The sequence below is a fragment of the Equus quagga genome, chromosome 2 (assembly GCF_021613505.1).
Source record: "Equus quagga isolate Etosha38 chromosome 2, UCLA_HA_Equagga_1.0, whole genome shotgun sequence".
In the NCBI taxonomy this organism is placed as follows: domain Eukaryota; kingdom Metazoa; phylum Chordata; class Mammalia; order Perissodactyla; family Equidae; genus Equus; species Equus quagga.
In genome coordinates this window covers 124,906,755-124,929,853 of record NC_060268.1, presented here as the reverse complement: position 1 = coordinate 124,929,853, position 23,099 = coordinate 124,906,755, and the positions used below count along the sequence as shown (strand labels likewise).

At 36.7% G+C, this 23,099-nt stretch overlaps 1 protein-coding gene across 2 annotated transcripts in view; it reads right to left on the bottom strand.

Annotated features, from left to right (window-relative positions):
- The window catches only part of MICU1 (mitochondrial calcium uptake 1), a 234,750-nt gene that overhangs the window by 59,819 nt on the left and 151,832 nt on the right, over window positions 1-23,099 (bottom strand). For both annotated transcript variants that reach the window (XM_046651419.1, XM_046651428.1), the window contains one exon: window positions 18,870-19,067. In XM_046651419.1, the coding sequence (XP_046507375.1) occupies window positions 18,870-19,067 (198 nt within the window). The remainder of the gene's footprint in view (window positions 1-18,869; window positions 19,068-23,099) is intronic.

Here is a 23,099-nt window from a genome sequence, read left to right as displayed (position 1 = left end):
TTCTTCTTTTCATCACAAGATCACAAGAGTTTTGGAAATAGAAAGACTGTCTGTTGGAAAAAAACGTAAAAGCTCCAATTTTAGAAGATAAGAACCAAGAACTATCATAGTAGGAAAGCAAAGTGCTATTTTCTCTCCCCTGAGTGTCAGTTTGTCTCCCTCTGACTGCATCATTTCTGTAGCTAGCTCTCTGGAATCGACTGTCTACGTGAAAATACAACATATCTCCCTATTGCTTTGTCCTAGCATTGTTGACAGTGTGTCAGCATTCATGAGAGAGGTGGAAATTTAGCTTGTTCTACTTGACGCCTAATGACCACCACACAAGGCTTGATGTGCTGATTTTACCTAAAGGTGTGGCAAACTGTGGAAGGTAGCAGCCAGCGTGCAAAGCTGTTAAAAAAAAAAATGATGATAAGTAAGATATACAATTCATTTGGGGTTTGATGTACTCATAGTTGATTGCTTCCTCATCTTAGTAAGTGGCTGAATAAAGAAAAAGAAAAGTCTTAACAAGATGTTAGCAAACCAAATCCAGCAACATATAAAAAGGATTATACAAGACCAAGTGGAATTTATCCCATAAATGAAAGAATGGTTTAACATCTGAAAATCAATTAATGTAATATACCATGTCAATAGAATTAAGGTAAAAAAACTACATGATCAAAAAAAGGGGAAGAGAGTGAAGAAACTAAAAACCAAGTCAAATATCTTTTAAAAGCAATCTTGAGGAGAGAGGCAAAAATTTCTTATTACCATTTTCATATGAGAATATAGGTAACTTCTCTCATTACAATTATTGGAGAAAACTCTCTAAGTCAGTAGACAGTAATCATTGGCAAATGATCAGAGTATCAAAATTTGCCTAATAAAGGCAAGGTGGGTATACATTTTTAGTAGGCCCCAGAATGACGCAAATTAGCCGTAAACTCACTAAAGTTTGCAATATAAACTCCCCCAAGCTGTGCTGATCATGTGCCTAATGCTTTTTCACAGCAATAAAATATAAACATAAAGCCTTTCTATAGCAAGGGGAATCCAATCAATTTTAGACATTCTGTATTCCAAATGAGCCTTTCCTGAGGACTTGCAATACCTCATGGCTCTAGAGAAAGACTTGTTTCATGCTAAGCATTTGGGTTTTCCTTTATTTTCCCTGAGATGTTGTCCCCCTTCTTATCTACTTGAACAAAGCCTGTCCTTTCTTGAAGTTAACTTCTGTCCATGGCCCTACTGATTATTCCAAAGCACACTCAACTTTCCTGAGTCTCCTGAGCTCTTACATCAGGCAAGATCTAGACCTCATAGAAGAGTATGCTTTGCACTGTATTATCCTTTATTTTTAAAGTGCCTATTTCTCTCATAATATTATACACCTTTTGAAGGAAGAATCTATGCCTTGTATTTTTTACTGTCATACCCAGAGCTGGGCCACACAGCATGAGCTCAATAAATAATTTTGGTCGACTGATTAAATCTCTTCCTCATTTATAAGCTTCACCTACAAATTCCGTATTTACCATCTACTAGGAGCATAAGACATACTTTCTAGCTTACACTCTTAAATACGTACGGAGAGACTGTGCCCTTTCTTTAGAATTGGTAATTATTCCCAGGAAAAAAAGTCCTAAAGTTGCCCCTAGAATTTCAAGGATATGGTTAGTTGTGGGCTCTGCTATGAAGTTCCATTTGCTCCTTTATCTGAGTCAGTTATATATCAATTTTCTCAATAATATTTAACTTGCATCTAAGAAACTAAAAGAAACAATAAAAACAGGTAGGTAAATCAAGAAGCACACAGGAGGATACAGACCAGACAGGCAATGTCAGACTCCGTAGGCTAAAGCAATTTGTAATCAGAGTCTGAAACTACGCTGGAACGATAAATTAGGTGAGAATGGCAGGCACATCTATTCATTCAAATGAAAACCACAAAACCCCATCAGTAAAGTTTCCCTTCTTCTGTCACTTGATATTAGAAAACTACCATATCATCAATTTTCGTAAAATTCAAGCCAGGATAGATGTTGAAAAATCATTATAGTCACACATTAGTCCATTAGGAAAAGGAATATTTTGATCGAAACACAGAGAGACCCACCCATCTAAATTAGAAGTCTGAATTGTAGGATCTATATTCAGCTGAAGATACTTATAGTAGTCTTTTTCACTTAGTCTTTGCTAAAATTCTAGTTTGGTAGCCTCTGAGGAATACTTTATGCAGCACTATATACTCTCTGTTCTGGTTCTCTGGAAGGATTAATATATTCTTCCTGCGTCCATATCAGAGATCTTGATAATTTGTGGAATATAAGTGAATCCACTATATTACAGGGGCAAGAATATAGGATTTGCAATCAGATTGACTTGGGTTTGGTTTTCCTTGGTCACTTACCAACTGTGAACTCATGGACAATCTAACCTTTCCAAGCCTTGGTTCCCTCATTTGTAAAATGGGTATAATAATGTACTTTCCTCTTGGGATTATTGTCAGGGTTAAATTAGATAATACATGTGAATCAATCACCCTAATTAATCTTTTCTAAGATGTATTTGCTTATTTATATTTTTTACATTTTAATACCTCTGAAATTAATAAGCTTCTTACAATTGCTGTTGGCTAGGCAGCAGCTATGATGCTGTTGTCAGTGCCTGTACAAGCACGTCAGAGCTTGCAGAATGGGTGTCACTGCCTTGAAAGAAAATCCCAGATAACACTGGAGTATTCTGTTAAGAAATGCTGCATTACCAATGATTTTGATGGCTCAAAGGACAATATTGTGTGGAAAAAACAAAAACATTCATGATTCTGAATCAAAAAGAAATTCAGATGAGTTGGACCCTGAATGTGAAGAAGTTTTAGACCAATTTATTTTGCTTAAAATTTCCTTTTATGTAGGTACAAGAATGACATACAATAATGATCTAAGCCTAAAGATGTATTTTAATAGGTATTAACTAAATATTTCTAGGGTAAAGAAAGCATTTTTGTCATGGTTTACTTGAGAGCGTTTTTTTTCTTTCTTAGTGGTACATAAACTAATGGTGCATCTTACCAATGTTTGTGTTTTAGATTCACTGAGATATGGTAGTACAATGCCTAGCACACACTAAGAGCTCAGTAAATGTTAACTGCTATGAATAACAGTATTATTAAAATAACAATAAACATTAGCTACAAATAATAATAATAATTTTATTATAAATAATACTATATATAATAAAAATAATATTATTATTTTTGGGTCACACTTGCTTCTGTTAACTTCAGCTCCATTTTAAAGAAAACAAACGGGGCCGGCCCGGTGGTGCAGCAGCTAAGTGCACACGTTCCGCTTCAGTGGCCCGGGATTCCCGGTTCGGATCCCAGGTGCGGACATGGCACCGCTTGGCACACCATGCTGTGGTGGGCGTCCCACATATAAAGTAGAGGAAGATGGGCACGAGTGTTCGCTCAGGGCCAGTCTTCCTCAGCAAAAAGAAGAGGATAGGCAGCAGATGTTAGCTCAGGGCTAATCTTCCTCAAAAAAAAAAAAAAAGGAAACAAACTCTCTGTCCTCTACAAAGACAAACAGAGAAAAAAAAATTGAGAAAGGAAAGAAAAACTACAACTAATTAATTTTATTAACTCATTTCTACTTCACACGAACATTTTGCATGTTTATGAGAAGAAAAGGAAAAGAGATAGGCAAGAAGAACTTTGCTTAGCACATGGAAAGTTGAATTATAAACTCTCCCTATAAACACTAGACTTCCGCAAAAATTTATGAAAATAGAAATTGTAAGAATAAACTATAAGCTGTGCAGTTACCATATATGAGACACAATTAAACAAAATGGGCTGAAGGATAATAAGTACAAAATGCTTCCTATTCTCTCATTTGAGTTTCATGATTACCTTTGAAATAGGTGTAACAGTTACCGTCTCTATTTACATAAGAGGAACCTGAGATCTGAAGAGTTAATGGGACAAAGCCAAGACCATAACACAGTCTGGTGGGTTTTTAAATCACTCTACATAGATGGGTATTACTGGCATGATTACAGCCATGGTAAAATTATATAATATTATTTCTACAAGTGAGTGATTTAAAAAGCCCATGACTAGATGCTGATTTTAAGATCATATAAGTATACATAGTCCTAATAAATATGAAAAAAATGTAGTTAGGTAATTATAAGTTAAATTGTTAGTTTATACCCAGGAGGAGACAGCATCATTAAAAATAGTAATTGCTTGATGTTGTCTACAGAACAAAGACACAGATGCAAAATATGAAAAAATCAATTGTGGCTCAGTTAGAAAAAAGCTGTGTTGAAAGAATCCATCATGACAACTCTCTCTATGTTCCCCAAAAGCTAGTAGTTTAACTGAGAGAAACACAGGTCTATTATCCTAGAACAATAAATCAGTTAAGGTTATATCTGTTTTCAGCCGTATGAACTGAGCTAAATATTACATTGCACATTCTCAAAATTTTACCTTACTTGGAAAATACTAAAAAACTACAGTTTAAGGGTACTATCTTTAAAATTAGTAACACATTCTATTCTTTGGTATCTAGAGCTTAAATCTCAGTTTATCTCACTTCTTGAAATGACCCATCCCTTTTTGATTAGCTTAATCTTGTTGCCCCTCTTAATTCTGGACCATTCAGAAAGCCATTGCATAGGCAATGAGTTCATGGTCATTAGGTACTACGAAACTAGTTAATATTCTTCAATATACTAAAAATTATGTTGGAAACTGCCAATTTTTTAGAAGAAAAAGTGGAGAGCTAGAAAGTGAAACAATATACTACAGAAATTAGAATTCAGGTTAAGTTGACTGACAAGCACAAGGACAAATGCAAGGAAGACTGGGAGACTGAAGCTTAGAAACATGTAGCTCACTAAAGCTTTAACAGAGAAAGTAGGAAAAAATGATGAGTCCAAACACAGGCAGGCGAAAGGCAAAGTATCTAATGGGCAAGACTGCAACAGTATCATTTTCTTTCTTTTTTTTTTTTGAGGAAGATTAGCCCTGAGCTAACATCCGCCGCCAATCCTCCTCTTTTTGCTGAGGAAGACTGGCTCTGAGCTAACATCCGTGCCCATCTTCCTCCACTTTATATGTGGGACACCTGCCACAGCATGGCTTGATGAGCGGTGCTATGTCTGCACCTGGGATCCGAACTGGCAAACCCCAGGCCACAGAAGCAGAATGTGCGCACTTAACCGCTGCGCCACCGGGCTGGCCCCTCATTCTCTTTCATTAAAAAAAGAAAGAAAATATATGTTTCTCCTCTGAGAATAAGGAAATGGAGGAAAGTCATTAAATTCTTTTATTATGACAATGGTGAAAAACAGACAGAAAGAGAACTTGCTTTCTATTTCTACTGTATTCTAGGTTAACAATAAGTTAAGCTGTCCCTGGCTGGCAATTACGTGTTTTAGAGTACCAAAGAGTAACCATCAACTGAGGTTATGTATTAAATCCCTCAGAACTGAAGCGTTGGTTGTTTTTTTTTTTAAGTCACCAAGCTAATTAAGATTGTTTTTCTTTTTATTGGATAGTTCAATCTGTTTACATTGACGGTGATTATTGATGTATAAGGGCTTAATGCTGTCATTATATCACTTGTTTTCCAGTTTTCCTGCATTTCCTTTGTTTCTTGTCCTGTGTGTTTTGGTCTACCCATTGAATTATGCAGTTTTTTTAATGCTGTGTTTCTTAGTTTTTTCCTTATTTATTTTTTGTGTCTCTGCTCTACTTTTTAGTTTAGTGGCTACCCTGAAGTTTGTATTCAGAATCTCATGCATAACATAGTCCATTTCCTGGTGGCCTCTTATTTCCTTAGTCTAAACTGATTTCATCCCTTTCCTCCTCCCCTGCTATGTATTATTCTCACATCTTATTCCAACTTGTGTTGTTTGTGGTTAAAGTGACAAGATTGTCTTTGTTTTTGGTGTTTTCCTTCCTTTACCCTAATGCTATAGTTGAATACTTGCTATCTTATTCTGATTCTGTCTCCTTATTAAGATTGTTTTTCTTAAATGTTAGTTTTTAATTTTGTTTTTTTTTAAAGCAACTTAAGGGGTATAGAAGATACTTTTCAATTATGTGGTAGCCTCTCAGTTCTTAAAAAGAGCAAATTAGAATGTTTCATGCTTAAGCATATAGGTTCTTCAACATGGCAGTTAGAATAATCTAAACTATGATTCCTTTTAGGCACATGGAAGTCATTTGAAATTAGTTCATTTTCTACATGGGTTCAGTGACCAAAGAGTCTTCTTCCATAAAGTCCGGGCATGTTTTGAGGTTGTTATTTTTAGTTTTCCTAGTTGTGTTAAGGCTTATTTATGGTTGCACATAATGGAAATCAACTCAAGCTAGCTTCAGCAAAAAAGAAATTTAGGAAACCCAGGAGACAAAGGCAGCTCATGGATGGGAAAAGACTGAAAGCCAGGACTAGGAAGTTGCCAGGACTCTCATTTCTGTGCAGCTGTTTCAATCTCTGTTTTCTGTTAGCTTTTCTTCCTCTGTGCTTCATGGGTCTACACAGTGGGCAGAAATTCTGACTGGTCCACCCTGGGTGGGGCATCCATTCATGCTCCAATTAGCTAAGGGAAGGAAGGGAGAGGGTGCTGGTAGGGGAAGCAGGGGGGAGGCATGAAAGATATTAATATTAGTTGGTCATTCTCAATTCTATCCCTTTCCTACAATTCGAACACCACCTCTTCCCCTCTGGCTGTCATGCAGCTGGGAGGCAACAATAAGCCTCAAATTATCTAGGGAGGATACATGTTGTCCATGGCTTTGCAATACCAGAGAAGTTTGTATACCACATAAACATGATGCAACATTAGTGCACTGCTTTCAGCATGGAGGCAGAGAGGAAGCTAATCAGTATTTTAGATCAGAGCCAACCAGCTGAATACCCTAAAATTATGCCACCACAATAACATAATGAAGAAAATTGCACATTCTTCCATCACAATATTTACCAGCAAATATTTACCAGCACAATATTTACCTGAACAATATTTACCAGCAAATATTGGCAAAGAGAGGCAGATATTTCAAATATTTGAAGGTAATAGTAACTAGGGTTTGACATATACTAATTATATAGCCTAGCAGTGTTAATTTAGTAAAATCATATAACTTTTACTCTGCTCTGAGGATCTGCCCTGTTGAGCCCTCTGGTAGATGGACATGGTGACTACTGAAAAACCTGAGTGGGAAGGTGAGTCTTTTTGGATGACCACTATAAAGCAGGTTTGGAAAGGACTGGACGGCTATGCCCCATTATCCCAGTTTGAAATTAACTGTCTCACTAGGCAGAGGAGGCTCCTGGGCACAGTTGACAAAGTATGCATAAAATCTGATTAGCTTTGGTGAGCTAATGATTGTATATTCAAGTAAATGGATTTAGTATACTCACCAGATCAACTAACTCCACAATTTATTATTTTTCTCTGGCAGAAATTTAATGCAAAGCCACATTAACATCACATTTGAGGTTATACATACTCACAAGTGAGGAAAACCAAAGAGACTGTTCCCCCAGCTATCATAACCCTATCAGAGCATAAAGATATATATTAAAAGTGAGCTAAAAACTTAATTCAAATCCACAGCGAGCACAGAATATACCATAACATTCTATAAGACAACCTGTGGAGATATCAGGAGAGTTTTAGTTAACTTTTCCTGGTGGAGAAAAGAAAAAGCCCTCATGGGCTCTTTTGAGTCAGAATAAGACAAAATCAGTAAACCAACCAGTACAGTTTCCTAAGCATTAGAAAAATCACAGCATTACTTTAGATCCAAATTTTAAAATTAGTCTCAATCAAATTCAACCGGATACACATTTACTTAACAAGAAATGCAAGGAGTTCTCTGAAAAGTCTAGTTCAATTTAAGTTGATAGAGGAATTCCTGATGGACAGCAGAGTTTGTTCCCATTTCTTTAGTTAATATCACCGACGAGTAAGATGAGTTTACACCTAAGTGGATAATTGGGAATTATGTAAGAGGATAACCAAACAGTAGCTACCTTCTGCTTAAAAGTTTAAAGTTCATTAGACCAAAGAAATAAAAATTTTCAGAAACCCAGAAGGCTATCACTAAGTAATACAGTAACCAAGGGTTTTTATATGTATCATATTCTATGTATCATGAGAGTAAAATTCCTTAAATCTTGAGTAAGAAAGTAATCTATCATTGTGTCACAGTGGGAATTCCTAAACTGATTATAAAATATCACAGAAAAAAGTACAAAGTACTCTCAGAATGGATACTGAATTTCAAAGCGATCTTAGACATTTTCCTTTAACTGTGGGAACAAATTACAAGCATGGAAACTAGACCACACCACATTGTTTTGGCTGTAAAATGACATTTGTTTAAAATGTCCAATACTTCTGCCACTAATGGGAGCAATAAACCATGGGGCATAGCATAAAAGGGACTAAACCCCACCACTTGAAAAAAAATGAACTGAATCCTACAGATTTAGAGGAGGCTTCCTCATCAATTCAAATTTCTCTGGAAATGAGAGAGACTGGCTTAGAAATACAGTGAGGATTTGCACAGTCTAAATCACAAGAACATGTAGCTGGGTGTCTCGTGAAGCAGAGAGAAACTATTGACATACACTGCTAGAATACTACTAGGAAGCAAGTGTCTTCTGGAAAGGAAGGGAATAAGGCTGCAACTCTATTCATTAGCTTCAAAGCTAAGGAAACATGTTGGGGAGGACTGTGGTGACCCTGAGCAGTGCCAGGTGGTACAGAAAGGCAATGAGGCAGAAAGATAAACTGGTGGGATGGCCTCCACGATGAGTCAACTGCTGAGAAAGGGAGAGATGGTGGTAGGTCTACGAGACAGCACTACTGGAGATAGCGTATCACTGTTTTTTTTTTTAACTGTTCTTGGAACAGAGCTTAATCCCTCAGCTTTCATTTCTTTTTTTGCAGGGAAAGATTTGCCCTGAGCTAACATCTGTTGCCAGTCTTCCTCTTTTTTTTTTTCCTCCCCAAAGCCCCAGTGCATGGTTGTAGATCCTAGTTGTAAGTCTTTCTAGTTCTTCTATGTGAGCTGCCACCACAGCATGGCTACTGACAGATGGGTGGAGTTATTCTATGACCAGGAAATGAACCTGGGCCTCTGAAGCGGTGACAGCACTGAACTTTAACCACTAGGCCATCAAGGGCTGGCTCCACTGGAACTGTTCTTGACAGAGTCCTCTGAAGGCTCCTCTTAGACCCTGGGGAAGGTGGTGAGTGTATACATATGGTAGCCTGTATACAGGTGGCCTCCAATGCTCCCTACCTCCTGATATTCACTCTTGTGTGTAGTCTCCTCCCACAATGGGCCAAGATCGGTCTGTGAGACCAAAATACGGCAAAAGTGACGGTCTGTCATTTCTGAGATTAGGTTATAAAAGACAGTGTGGCTGCCACCTTGGTCGCACTTTCTCTTTTGGATCACTTACTGTGCAGGAAGCCAGCTGTCATGTCATGAGAGCCCTGTAAAGAGACCCACAGAGTGAGGAAGTGAAAGCCTCTTGCTCACAGCCATGAGTAAGCTTGGAAGAGACTCCTCCAGCTTAGTCAGGCTTTTAGACGACTGCAGTTCTGGCTGATATTGTGACTACAACCTCATGAGAGACAGCCAGAACCACCTAGCTAAGCTGCTCCTGGATTCTCGTTCCTTAGAAACTGTGGGATATAATAAATGTTTGTTGTTTTAAGCTGCTGCATTTTGGGGTAGCTAACTAATATAGAGTTGTAATGTTCCAATTTTGGAGGGAAGGAGTTACAAACTATCTTCCTACTTTGAAGAACCACTAGAGCCTGAGCAGGAATCTATACTAGTAGTGGTAGCAACACCAACATCAGAGCTGGTGTCGCAGCATCAGATACATTATCTTGGACAAGAGCAATTGTTAAATTAACTCCATTAACATTAATTCATCCCAAATTGTTGGGAAAAAAACCAACAATTAGCACCACAACAGAAAAACCACCAGATGGGTAAGGTAATTCCACTAGAGCAAATGAGGTGCTTCCAGAATTTCTCAGTTTGCACTTTGCCCATCTTAGCAGCACAGAAAATCCATGAAATCTATTTCTATACTGGAAGGAAAATAATGGTATGTTAATATTCCTAGCAATGATGACAGCAATAACTTTGTATTAATGGTTCTTTATATTATGTTCAATAAAGAGAAAGTGATGAATCCTGTATTCAAGGAAACTACTTTAGTTCCTTAATTTCTGGTATCATGATCCATAATGTATCTACACAGAAATTTGAAAAATATTATCAAACATCTCAGTGAGTGATACCTTCCAGCACAATGAATTCAATACACCTCACTTATTTTTCTAATTGAATATATTGGGAGTCACTGATTTGGGATTAAAAATCTAATCAACATAATGACAGTGAATACGACAATTTTCTGGAATCTTTTCAAGTGATAAAGGCTATAAAACTGCAAAGAATATAAAGATGGGCCACTGGACAGAGATGTCACGAAGCACAAGTCACTGATTCTTCCCTCATTTCCTTTTCTGATAATACAAGGAGTGCAGGAAACACCAGCAGCCTGGTTAGGTGCTCTGTGGAGCAGTCCAACACTAAGCACCAAAACAACAAACAGGTGGCCATGAATGAATGAGTAAATGAATAAACCCTTTTAGAGTTCATAACGTATGCTGGGCATTGCACTGGGTGCTCTCTGATCTCAGGAAGTCCTCCTTCCAACTCTGTGAGGGAGATATTATCCCAATTGTACATATGAAGAAATTAAGGCTTCCAAGGTCAAAGAGGTAAAATTCAAATTCAGATCAATGTTTTAAAAATCCAAATGACATAACTGTAAACTGATTAGTCTTCTGACAAACACTTATTGTGTACTTATTCTGTACACACTTCCATCACTGTACTTTTCTTCCTATACTGTAATAACTGTCTAACTTCCCAGTCTGATTGTAACCCCTCACATTGAGGAACTAGGGTCTCCTTGCTTTTGTATATCCAGTATCTAACACAATGCCTGGCACATATCTAAACACTCAATAATTTTAATTTATTATTAGGAAAAAAAAAAGACAAGTCTTACATTTTGGCTTTTGTTTATTTTTCCGTTAGGTAGATAGGCTACTACATCTCAAGGAAAGACTGGTAAGAAAAAAAGGGGGGCATCCCCCAAAAGATATCTTGGCATTACTTTATTTGAAGAGGCCTTTTTTAATGCTAAAAAATGACTGAAGCAGTTAATTTTTCATTAGTCCAAGTAGCTCTAATAAGAAAAATCATTCCTGCTAATGTTGTGGTAGACAGATACAAAACAAATAAGGAGAATGTGGGTGGGAGGGAGAAAAAGCATTCTATTATAATAAGAAAAATAATGAGAAATGAAAGAGACGACAAAAAGTTTCTGTGCTATTAACTGAATTCAGAAGATATAATCTCATGTAATATATATGACCCTCTAAAGTGGCATTTGCTTTGAGTCTGAATTCAACAGGCTGTAATGCACTATTTACTCACAAATCACTGCAAAGCTGACTCCGGTTCCTAAGACATTGCCTAGACTCCTTAGATGCCTAAAAGGCTGAATGGGAGGCTAGAGACTAAAGCTATTTTAAAAAATCTTGTCTTTCTCTAACAAAGAAAAAAATTAGATCTATGAAAGTTATTTGAAGTCAAATTAGTTAAAAGAAGGGAAAAAAGAAAAGGACAAACAAGCATCTTTCCACTCATTAGTACAGCTGTCCTTCTTTAAAGACCTAATTTTAAAATGTCCATAAATTTCAACCATAATTCTGAAAGGCATCTGCAGCTAAAGATGGCTATAAGAGGGATAAAAATGAAAAGATCTACTCAGATACCCTAGACATCATTTAGTCTAAATTTCTTCTTCCTAAGTCTGATTTAGAGGCCAAATTCAACTTGCCTATAGGCCCAGCTGGCTCTTGGAGAATCTGGAGAAAGTTTCTCTTCCCTTATCCTGCCCCTTGCTGTTCATCTTTTTCTTAATGATCTCAGCAGACCGGACTTGAGGGCACAGGGTTCCTTTACCAACATGCGAACACCTAGGAGATATATTAATTTAAGCCTGGGTTGGGACAAATTTGGTAAGGTCATTTTCTCTGTCACCCTCTCCTGGCCCCAGTCCCAGTGTTACTCAGTGCCCCCTTGCCTCTTCTCATCTATCCTACATCCAGAACAAAGAGCGAATGAAAATTAACCACCCTATTCTATAGACAGAATGAATTTCAGAGTTAGAGCTGACTCAAACATTGCGACCTCTTGGAAAATTTCCCTGAGCAGTCTCTTGCTCTCTTATTTCAGACTGATTTACATGTCCCCTTTTATATTCTCACTGCACAATTATAAATATCTCTAGTACTGTATTTACAACACTGTGCAAGAATTTCTGGTTCATTCATCTCACTTTTACAAGCTTCTTGGGAGCAGGGACAACGTTTTGTTCATCTTTGTACCTTGAGCATTTAGCGCAGCTCCTGGAGAGCTCATGTAAGTTAGTAGTTAAGAGTGGACTCTAGAGGTAGACTGCCTGGAATCAAATCGCAGCTCCTCCCTTATTATATGTGAGACCTTGAGCAAGTTACTTAACCTCTTTGTACCTCAGTTTCCTCATTTGTTAAATGTAGATAATTATAATACCAACCTCATAGTGTTGTGAAGATTAAATGAAATGATGTACATAAAGCATTTAGAATAGTGCCTTGCTCATGGTAAACTCTCAAAAAATGTTGACTCGTATTTTTCTCATGTAATATGTGGTCAAACTTTTGTTAAAACACTTGATACAGCTCAAGGTCTACATCCACAGACTGCGGCAGCTAGAAGAGTACGCATAGATGAAACACTAAACTATAAATTCACAATGATTTTCTTTCATACTACTTGTCATTTTACTGTATTGAATTCAACTACATTGTAAGTTAAATATCCTGTTATGTGTGAGACTAAAAAAAGTATCACTGCATTATGAATTCCAAATAAGTGACCTATGAACTTTTGATACATTGGTACACGGCTCATACATAAGTTGAGTAGACCTGTGTTCTACTAAAAAATGGTTGATAAGGCTATTTGAATGATAGATTGAGGAAAAATTTCCACTGGAGGAAGATCAAATCTTTATAATTTGTTTATGAGCTCCTTTTTTCTTCTGGCCAGTTTAAAATTAACTTAGAATGTAAATTAAAGATATCTGATGATAGGAAAATCCTGGAGGTTGCCAAGAATTACAAAGGTATCACTAACATATGGACTTTGGAATTGCAAAGTTATCTGCAAGTCAAAGAAAAATATCAATCTCTAACAGTTTTCCGCACTTGAACGATCAATTTAAAAAGTCCGATTCAGGAGGCCGGCCCTGTGGCCGAGTGGTTAAGTTCGTGTGCTTCACTTTGGCGGCCCAGGGTTTTGCCGGTTTGGATCCTGGGCGCGGACATGGCACTGCTCATTAGCCCACGTTGAGGCTGCATCCCACATGCCACAACTAAAATATACAACTATGTACTTGGGGGATTTGGGGAGAAGAGCTGAGGCTTGTCTCTTAATATGGTCTTCTGCATGGGGGGACGATAGATTTAATTCTACTTTAGCACTTTAAAGAGATGACTATAAAGATGTCAGCTTGATGATGTAAAGGGCAGGTGATTCTGGAATTTCCTTAGGTACTTTTAATCGTGTAGTTGTAGTTATAACTTGTTTTAACAAGTTCCTTACTATTTATCTTATCTTAACTCTCATTTTTTTGCTCTACTCTTACTGACAGATGAGAATAATTAGCATAGTTCTTTATGTCTCCCTTTTATCTCTCTTTCTGACTGAACAAATCTAGTTAACATCACTATTTTTTTCTTGAAGATTGGAAATATGAGACAGTCACTGCTATCCTTTGAACTATATCTAATTTGCCTTCAGAGAATTGATACTCACGCCTTCTTAAAATGTGATGATCTGATTGGTTATGCAATAAGCATGCGAACCCCAACACTTATAGAAAAGATCATACTCAGATTGGAATTCTATTAGATGATACACTTTCACTTTCCTTGCTGTGTATTCTGGAGTTGGCTTCTTCCTTCTTGTATAAATTAGTTTTTGCTTTTCTTTGACATAATGACAGCTCCTTTTTGCCCTCCCCCCAAATTAACATTAATCATAATCTTTCAAAGAGTTCTCTATTATCTTTCATTTTTGACTGACATCCTACTTGCTGTAGTCCTCAAGAAATCAATGAATATATTAACTGGAATTAGACTTGGCATCTGTCTCCAAGGAATTGAACTCAATAGCTCTTGGTAGCCTTAGATGGAATTTTTAATAACTTTAAAAGAGATTTAAAAAAAAAATAAACTGTGTATTCTTAAGTCATTCCTTCAAACCCATGTTTTTTGAGTTTCCAAATAGAGAAATAAGGGTAGAATAAAACAGATATGACCAGAAGTAAGAGTATTAAAATATTAAAAAAAAAAATCTAACAAGCTAATGATTGTTATGAAAAGAAATTAAATGGCTAGTTTAGGTAGTATCTTATAAATACAAAAAAACAGTATATTTCTTCTCAGTTATAAGAGTCAACTTGAGGGGCAAAGGAACTGGAGGAAGATGGTGCTGAAGAAGGTAGACTATAGATATTCAAGAAATTAATTTTTTTCTGTTCCTAAAATTCAGAACACTTTTTCTTTAAAGCTCCAAATATGTCAGGCACAGAAACCTCATCTTAGACTAAAAGTGATAAGAATCAGATAAAGAATAGAAAATAGTTCAGTCTGAGAGACTGAGTTGGAATCCTGGGTCTACCATTTAACAGCTCTGTGACTTTACCTTTTTGAGCTTTACCTTCTCTATCTGTACCATGGGTATAACACCACTAAACCCAATAGGGTTGGTGAGAATTAAAATAAAGAAGGCATGGAATACATGTAAATCGCCTGGCTCACAGGAGGCACCCAATAAATGTTTATGGACTTTTCTTCCCTGATCCCTTGGGAAATTAAATTTGACAGAGAAATAGTGTTCTCTTCACTCAAAAAAACTACTGTGGTGAGAAAAAGGAGAAATAACTACATGGAATAAAAAATCTCCTTGATCTAAAATTTGAAAGTAGGTAACTAAGTAATGAAATAAAACTAGTAAGAGATGGATAGAGAGAAGAATGGAATTATAAAACCTATATGAAAGTTAAGATACTATTAATCATTTCCATTTTCCTCTTGGAATTGATGATGAAGTTATATTTCATACTCAGTGAGGGAAGAAATTACCCCAACTTTGAAAAGTAAAATTAAAAGTGTTTCATAAAAACAAAACTTGCTTCCATTTTCCAGATGTTTTATCAGAAAACTATTTGGATAGTAAATGAAAGTAAGGCCTTTCAGTCATCTGAGATAACCTGTTTAAGAGTTTACTATATGCCAACTGCCATACTAATTGGCAGAGGGCATAAAAGAGTAGGTAAAAGAATATTTATTAAAGGCATAGTACATGCTAGGTCGTGTTAGGCAAATACGACTGTATTAGTTTGCTATGGCTGCCATAACAAAATACTACTGACTGGGTGACAAACAACAGAAATCTATTGTTTCATACTTCTGAAGGCTGAAAGTCCAAGATCAAGGTACAGGCAGAGTTGGTTTCCTCTGAGGCCTCTCTCCTTGGCTTGCAGTTGGCTGCCCTCTTGCTGTCTCTTCACGATTGTACCTCTGTGCATGTGTACCCCTCGTGTCTCTTTGTGTGTCCAAAAAGCCTCTTCTTATAAGGACATCAGTAAGACTGGATTGGGGCTCACCCTAATGGCCACATTTTAACTTATTCACCTCTTTAAAGGCCATATCTCTTAATACAGTCACATTTGATGTACTGGGGGTTAGGGCTTCAACATAAGAATTCTGGAAGACACAATTCAGCCCATAAGAAACACTATCTCACTCAACCATCACCCTGTTTTACAAATGAGGAGCTGGGCTCTGAGAGAATAAATTACTCTTCAAATGTCACATAGCCAGTGAGTGGTGGAAACAAAATTTTAACCAAGGTCTCAGTATGAGAGCACCAAAGCCTATGCTCTTTCTGTTCTTCACACTTCCTCAAAGAATTACCAATCTAGTTAAGACACAGTACTGATCCATGAAATTTTAAATATGTGGGTTATTGATAAAGAGACACTTGTTCGCTGGACTTGTGCCGTTACGTGGGAAGAATGGATTCAGGATTAATAAACATTTATAGAATACTTATTATATGTTAGTCTGGGTTTATTGGTTTCCTTCCACGAGGAATTGCTGATTGGCAAACAAGAACAGTTTTGGTATGTCTTGGCCCAAAGCCTACAGATGATCTTAAGTCAATGTCAAATACAAGAGGACTTTCTAGAATAAGCATCTTAGATACAACTGTCTTTTAGGTCTCTTTTCTTCTGCATTTGGGTGTAGGCTATGTGCAGGTACACATGCATGAAATCTCTAATCTGCTTTATAATATTCTACTCACTGGAAATCTATACAATATGTTAGCGGGCTTTCAGCTCTAGAGCATCTCAGGATAAAGACGAAAGTTCCATGCTCTGTCTCTTCAGACTCCTACTGTGTGTCCAGACTCCTACTGAGTGTTAGGCTAGATTGGGGTCGGTCTGGCATCTGCTCCGTGCTCTGGATGACTCTCTATTGTTGTTTAAAGTTTGTTAAAAGTACTCTTCTAGCATGCACTTTATTCTCTAACTACATTTTACAGATCTCTACTTAAATTGTAATTATATAATTAATAAGTTAAAAAACTTACATTACTAGATTATGTTATAATGTTTCCAAAGAAGATGCTTTCTGGGGGCCAAGGCCCTAGAATCCTATTCCATACCAACTCTTACACAAAAATTGTTGGACTCCTGAAAGGAGGTGATAAAACTCCCATGTGAAAGATGTCCTCCTTATACCAGCAGAAAAGAAACCAGGAGAGGCAATTGTGGAAAAGTAACTAAAATACATGGGGAGACTAAAGGAAGGTAAGAATTATTCTAAGAAGGTTTGTTTGTACAGATTACTCTCGACTTTGACTTTCCTTTCTGGTGATATGAATACAAACTTGATAAAGGTAAGTTGCCTCTCTTTGTTCAACCTACTATATAAACACTTAGCCCTAGCCACTTCTTTAGGTCTTCATTTTCCTAGGGCGTCCCCATGTACGTGTAAAAAAGTCTCTCTGTTTTTCTCCTGTTAATCTGTCTTATGTCAATTTAATTCTTAGGCCTAGCCAGAGACCCTAGAAGGGTAGAAATAAAGTTTTTCCTCCCCTGTACTACATATATATGTATATAGTGTGTGTGTGTGTGTGTGTGTATACACGTATAAATAGTGTGTGTATATATATATCTTTCTCACTTATCACTTATTATAGGGGCCACAAGAGCCTCCTTAAGGAGACTGAATTGTGGAGATCAATTACTTTGTTTTTTTGAGGTAAATTCTTTGAATATCAATTAGACCATTTTCAAAAAGCAAGTACAAAAGCACATTTCAAAGTTTGATCTTTTAGTATTATCCATACTTCTGCTTCTATCCTAGAGTATGAATATTAAACAATGTTCTTAACAATAATGGGAATCCAGTTGTGATTTTGCAGACTGTCTCAATTGAGTTAGGTGGGTGGAAGAGGTGGGAGTAGTATATCAGAACCTTGGGGAAAAATGGGAGAGCAGATAGAGAAGTAATATGCATAGTTTAAAAACGAAGCAGTGCTGGGGCTGGCCCTGTGGCCGAGTGGTTAAGTTCACAGGCCCTGCTTCGGCGGCCTGGAGTTTCACCGGTTGGGATCCTGGACATGGCACCGCTCATCAGGCCATGCTGAGATGGTGTCCCACATAGCATAACCAGAGGCACTTACAACTAGAATCTACAACTATGTACTGGGGGGCTTTAGAGAGAAGAATAAAAAAAAAAAAAAAAAAAGAAGATTGGCAACAGTTGTTAGCTCAGGTGCCAATCTTTAAAAAAAAACAAAAAACAAAGCAGGGCTTTTCTCCAATACTTGTATGTGTTTTTAGTCATAGTATTTAATGTTTTAAAAATTTAAAGAATATTAAAGTAGGGCATATGATAAAAAAAAAAAAGAGGTTGAGAGACACCAGTGTAAGGGAATTTTTAAAAATCTGAAGAAATTAGACTTCATTTTTCGCCTCCAGACAAAAATGCATATAGAAGGCATTTAATAAATGTTTTGAATTGAGTAGACTCAGTAGCCAATTAACCCAAAACACACTTAATTCAATAAATATACACATAGAAAAAGGTAATGCTCTTACCGAGTTGTGCCCAGGAACTGAAGAGCATGATGGTCTAAACTTTAAGTGGAAAAGTAAATCCCCAAACACAGTATGACACCTCTGTAACTCTGAGCAGATATATTTTTATTTTGACATTATGTGTTTCCAGCTGTTATTACCTTTGTAAACTTTCATAGAAAGAGCTACTAATCATCTCCCTTCATCTCCACCTCCTGTGCCTTCTACACAATAAACAAAATTGGGGATACATGCTCAGGTTGAGAAATGCTCTGAATCTCTCTTTTTTCTCAAGCTGGGTATCTGAAGACATTAAAATTTTCAATTTAGACTTTTTGGCTTTCAATCCCAGAACTACCTTATTCCAAGACATTTTCAAAGAATATACTACTTCCTACCTGCTGTCAGGTTGTAGATGACTGATAAGGTTCAAACCAATCAGTTCTCATAGTTGGAGGTAGATTGAAAGATTGCCAATAGTGCAGGCCCTCTCAACCCAGTGGCTCCATGTGCATATGTGCCCTGGTCCCCTGAAGCCCAAGGAATACCTACCTCTAGCTTCAGAACATCATGCTGAAGTTTACGCTGAAATTCAAGGAAGTTTTTGATTGTCAACTTCCCCTTGAGATCAGCTCCAAAAAAGTAGGTGGTGAGGGCTGAACATAAGCCGGACTTGAGGGTGTTACCAGTAGTAGAACGATCTCTGTGACGCATACCCATACTGGTTTGGGAGCGAATGATGCTCTGAACCTAATAGAGAAGCAAACCCCGATCCAGAAAAACATTACAAAGTGGAAAAACTTAGAAAAGTAAGAACAATAATGGACTATGGATTGTTTATGATTTGACTGCACTGTGCTACAATTCTCTCTTTTAATGCTCTCAACAATCCTAAGAGATAAGTCCTAAGACTGTCCTCATTTTATAGATGAGGAATTTGAGGCTCATAGTATTATGCCACAAATGACCTGCTCAAGATTAATAGCAGGCCTTGGATTCTAACACAGATGCCTGACACCTTTATAACTGGGATGCTTTTTAAAATCTCTCTTCAGAAAAGAGTATGCATTTGTTTTTGAGGTTCAAAACCTCTCACACAACACTAAAATAATCATCAACCTCACAGTAATACCTTCCATATCTCAGGAGACTTTTAAAAATTTCACACTTCTCACTACTGACTCTCCAGTTGTGACAAGAGGCAGCATAGCTATAGGGAAATAGTTGACATCTAAGAGAGATAACATATTTATTAGAGTGATACATAAAATACAAAGTTGGCGTGAAATATTTCTCCAAGAAAAGATGGTGAATTAGTTCAATCTGAGAAGTTTTAAATGAGCTTTCTGAGAAAGGATAATTTTGGGGCCTAGCAACCATGGCCTAACTATATAAATGAGGTTTTTGAGGCAAGTCTATGATCGCTATAGCTTTTTAAAAATTTTAAGTAGTTCCTGCAGTCTTTTCTACCTCTTTACAAGCTATAAAACCAACTATTCAGAATAATTAAAACTGGGATATGTAAAGATAAATAATAAAGGTATGTTATTTAAACAATACATAAAGCCTTGTAGGGGACAATTTTTAAATTGCTGTATTAGAAAAGCAAAATACTTAAAAACTTAAGATTTCTAACAATGAATTTATCTTAGTTAAATGTCTTTATTTATTATCTATGACCATAAAAAAGATTTATTTAAGACACTTTAAAAGTCTCTGGCTCTATAAAGGGTGGAAAAGTATAATGGAAAGACACTAGATGAGTTCTAATTCTGCTGCTCTGTAGTGAAAGCAGAATTTATGCAGGTCATTTAGCCTCTTTAGGCCTTACTTTCCTCACTGGAAAAGTTCATGGTTAGAGTACATTATCTCTAAGTCTCCTTACAACTTTAGGTTAATACCATAAATGCTTTTGATAATGATTTTTTCTGGGTTCATGTTTTATCATGTATATAAGATTAGTTGACATTTGTTTCTCATGCACGTGGAGACTTGAAAGGCAAGTGTACAATAGGTTTTATTTTATTATTTATTTAAAGATTTTATTTTTCCTTTTTCTCCCCAAAGCCCCCTGGTACATAGTTGTATATTTTTAGTTGTGGGTCCTTCTAGTTGTGGCACGTGCGATGCTGCCTCAGCATGGCTTGATGAGCAATGCCATGTCTGCGCCCAGGATCCGAACCGGTGAAACCCTGGGCCCCCGAAGCAGAGCGCGTGAACTTAACCACTCCGCCATGGGGCCAGCCCCTACAATGGGTTTTAAAACTATTGAAGTTGAAGAGTTTTAGACTTTAAATTGAAATACAGGATAACCAGTATCTATTTGAGGGCAATACGCAATTCATTTTATCTGCCTAATTGTGAGAACTAAAGAATTTTCCAAGAGCAGTAAATTAGTATTGAGCATCAGTGTCAGGATCTGCCATGATTTAAATTTTGCCTGTGGCTATAAATATTGCAGCTTATATCCTTCCTTTGGTGGAAACTGTGTATGCTCGCTTCAAGAGTGTAGTGCTGACAGATCAATGGAACAGAATTGAAAGCCCAGAAATAAAACCACACGTCTATGGACAGCTAATCTTCGACAAAGGAGCTGAGGGCCTACAATCGAGAAAAGAAAGTCTTTTCAACAAACGCTGCTGGGAAAACTGGACAGCCACATGTAAAAGAATGAAAATTGACCATTCTTTTTCACCATTCACCAAAAAATACTCAAAATGGATCAAAGACCTAAAGCTGAGACCTGAAACCATAAGGCTTCTAGAAGAAAATGTAGGCAGTACACTCTTTGATATCACTATTAAAAGGATCTTTTCAGACACCATGTCTTCTCAGACAAGAGAAACAATAGAAAGAATAAACAAATGGGACTTCATCAGACTAAAGAGCTTCTTCAAGGCAAGGGAAAACAGGATTGAAACAAAAAAACAACCCACTAACTGGGAAAAAATATTTGCAAGTAATACATCTGACAAAGGCTTAATATCCATAATAGATAAAGAACTCACACAACTCAACAACAAAAAATTAAACAACCGAATCAAAAAACGGGCAGGAGACATGAACAGACATTTCTCCAAAGAAGATATATGGATGGCCAATAGGCACATGAAAAGATGTTCATCATTGCTGATCATCAGGGAAATGCAAATCAAAACTACACTAAGATATCACCTTACACCGATTAGAATGACAAAAATAACTAAAACAAATAGTAACAAATGTTGGAGAGGTTGTGGAGAAAAAGGAACCCTCATACACTGCTGGTGGGAATGCAAACTGGTGCAGCCACTATGGAAAACAGTATGGAGATTCCTCAAAAAATTAAAAATAGAACTACCATACGATCCAGCTATCCCACTACTGGGTATCTATCCAAAGAGCTTGAAGTCAGCAATCCCAAAAGTCCTATGCACCCCAAAGTTGATTGCAGCACTGTTTACAATAGCCAAGACGTAGAAGCAACCTAAGTGTCCAGCAACAGACAAATGGATAAAGAAGATGTGGTATATATATACAATGGAATACTACTCAGCTGTAAAAAAGAACAAAATCATCCCATTTGCAACAACATGGATGGACCTTGAGGGAATTATGTTAAGTGAAATAAGCCAGATAGAGAAGGACAATCTCTGTATGACTCCACTCATATGAGGAATTCAAAAATGTAGACAAAGAGAACAGATTAGTGGCTACCAGGGGAAAGGTGGGGTGGGGGGTGGGCACAAAGGGTGAAGTGGTGCACCTACAACACGAATGACAGACAATAATGTACAACTGAAATTTCACAAGATTGTAACCTATCATTAACTCAATAAAAAATTTTTTAAAAATTAAAAAAAAAAGAATGTAGTGCTGAGAGAGTGTGTGTAAGTGACTGAGAAAAAGAAGTATTTTTAGGGAAAATTAACTGGTGCTATAATAGCACAGTCCAAATATTACCCTACCAATTTGTAAACTATTACTAACTATAAGTGTTCTTTCATTAACAACTTTTTTAAAAAAGGATATATCACTAGATTGTGCATGTATGTGTGAGAGACATTGTTTTCTTAGTGTATCTCTGTTGGGAAATATTTTCTTAAAATATTTTTATTTAGATAATTTGTTAAGGGTATAACAGGAGAATCAATCAAAACAAACCAATTCAACTAGCCATGTGAATGCTTACTATATGCTACATGCTGTGGAGAAAATCAAGAGAAATATAAAATACAACCTGTGAAATAAAATTTAATTCCTTTTCTTCTGTCTCACAACTGATAGTTATCACTTCTCATACTTTAATACTAAAAAACACTTCCGTCACAGCCTTGGGTGAATGCAGGCCAAACAGTTAAGAGATTTTTTTTTAATGTTTTTTCTGGGTTAGTTTTGTCTCATGATCCTGTATGAAATGGGTTAAAGAAAAGGATCTGTGTGATAGAAAGGTCAGAGAAAAGTCATGCTTAACTATTTACAGTTGATTAATGCTTTTCAGCAATTTGTGCTTATGCTTGATCAAAATGATTTTGGAAAAAGATGAATGAAAGAGTAGTATTAGCTATTAATTTGCTTTATGCAATTTAACTTTGAAGATAAATGATAATGGAATGTGTGAGTCCTCATACTAGTTCTGTTTAGCTTTTTTTACAAGCTTGACAAATACACTGTCAAGAAAATGCCTGTTTACGTGGGAAATCAGAGCAAAGTTTGAACGTTAGTGTCTATAACAGGAGTAGGGAAGTTATGGCAATTTTGCTCCTGAGGGCTACCCTAAGTAATTTATAAGGCTATTTCAAA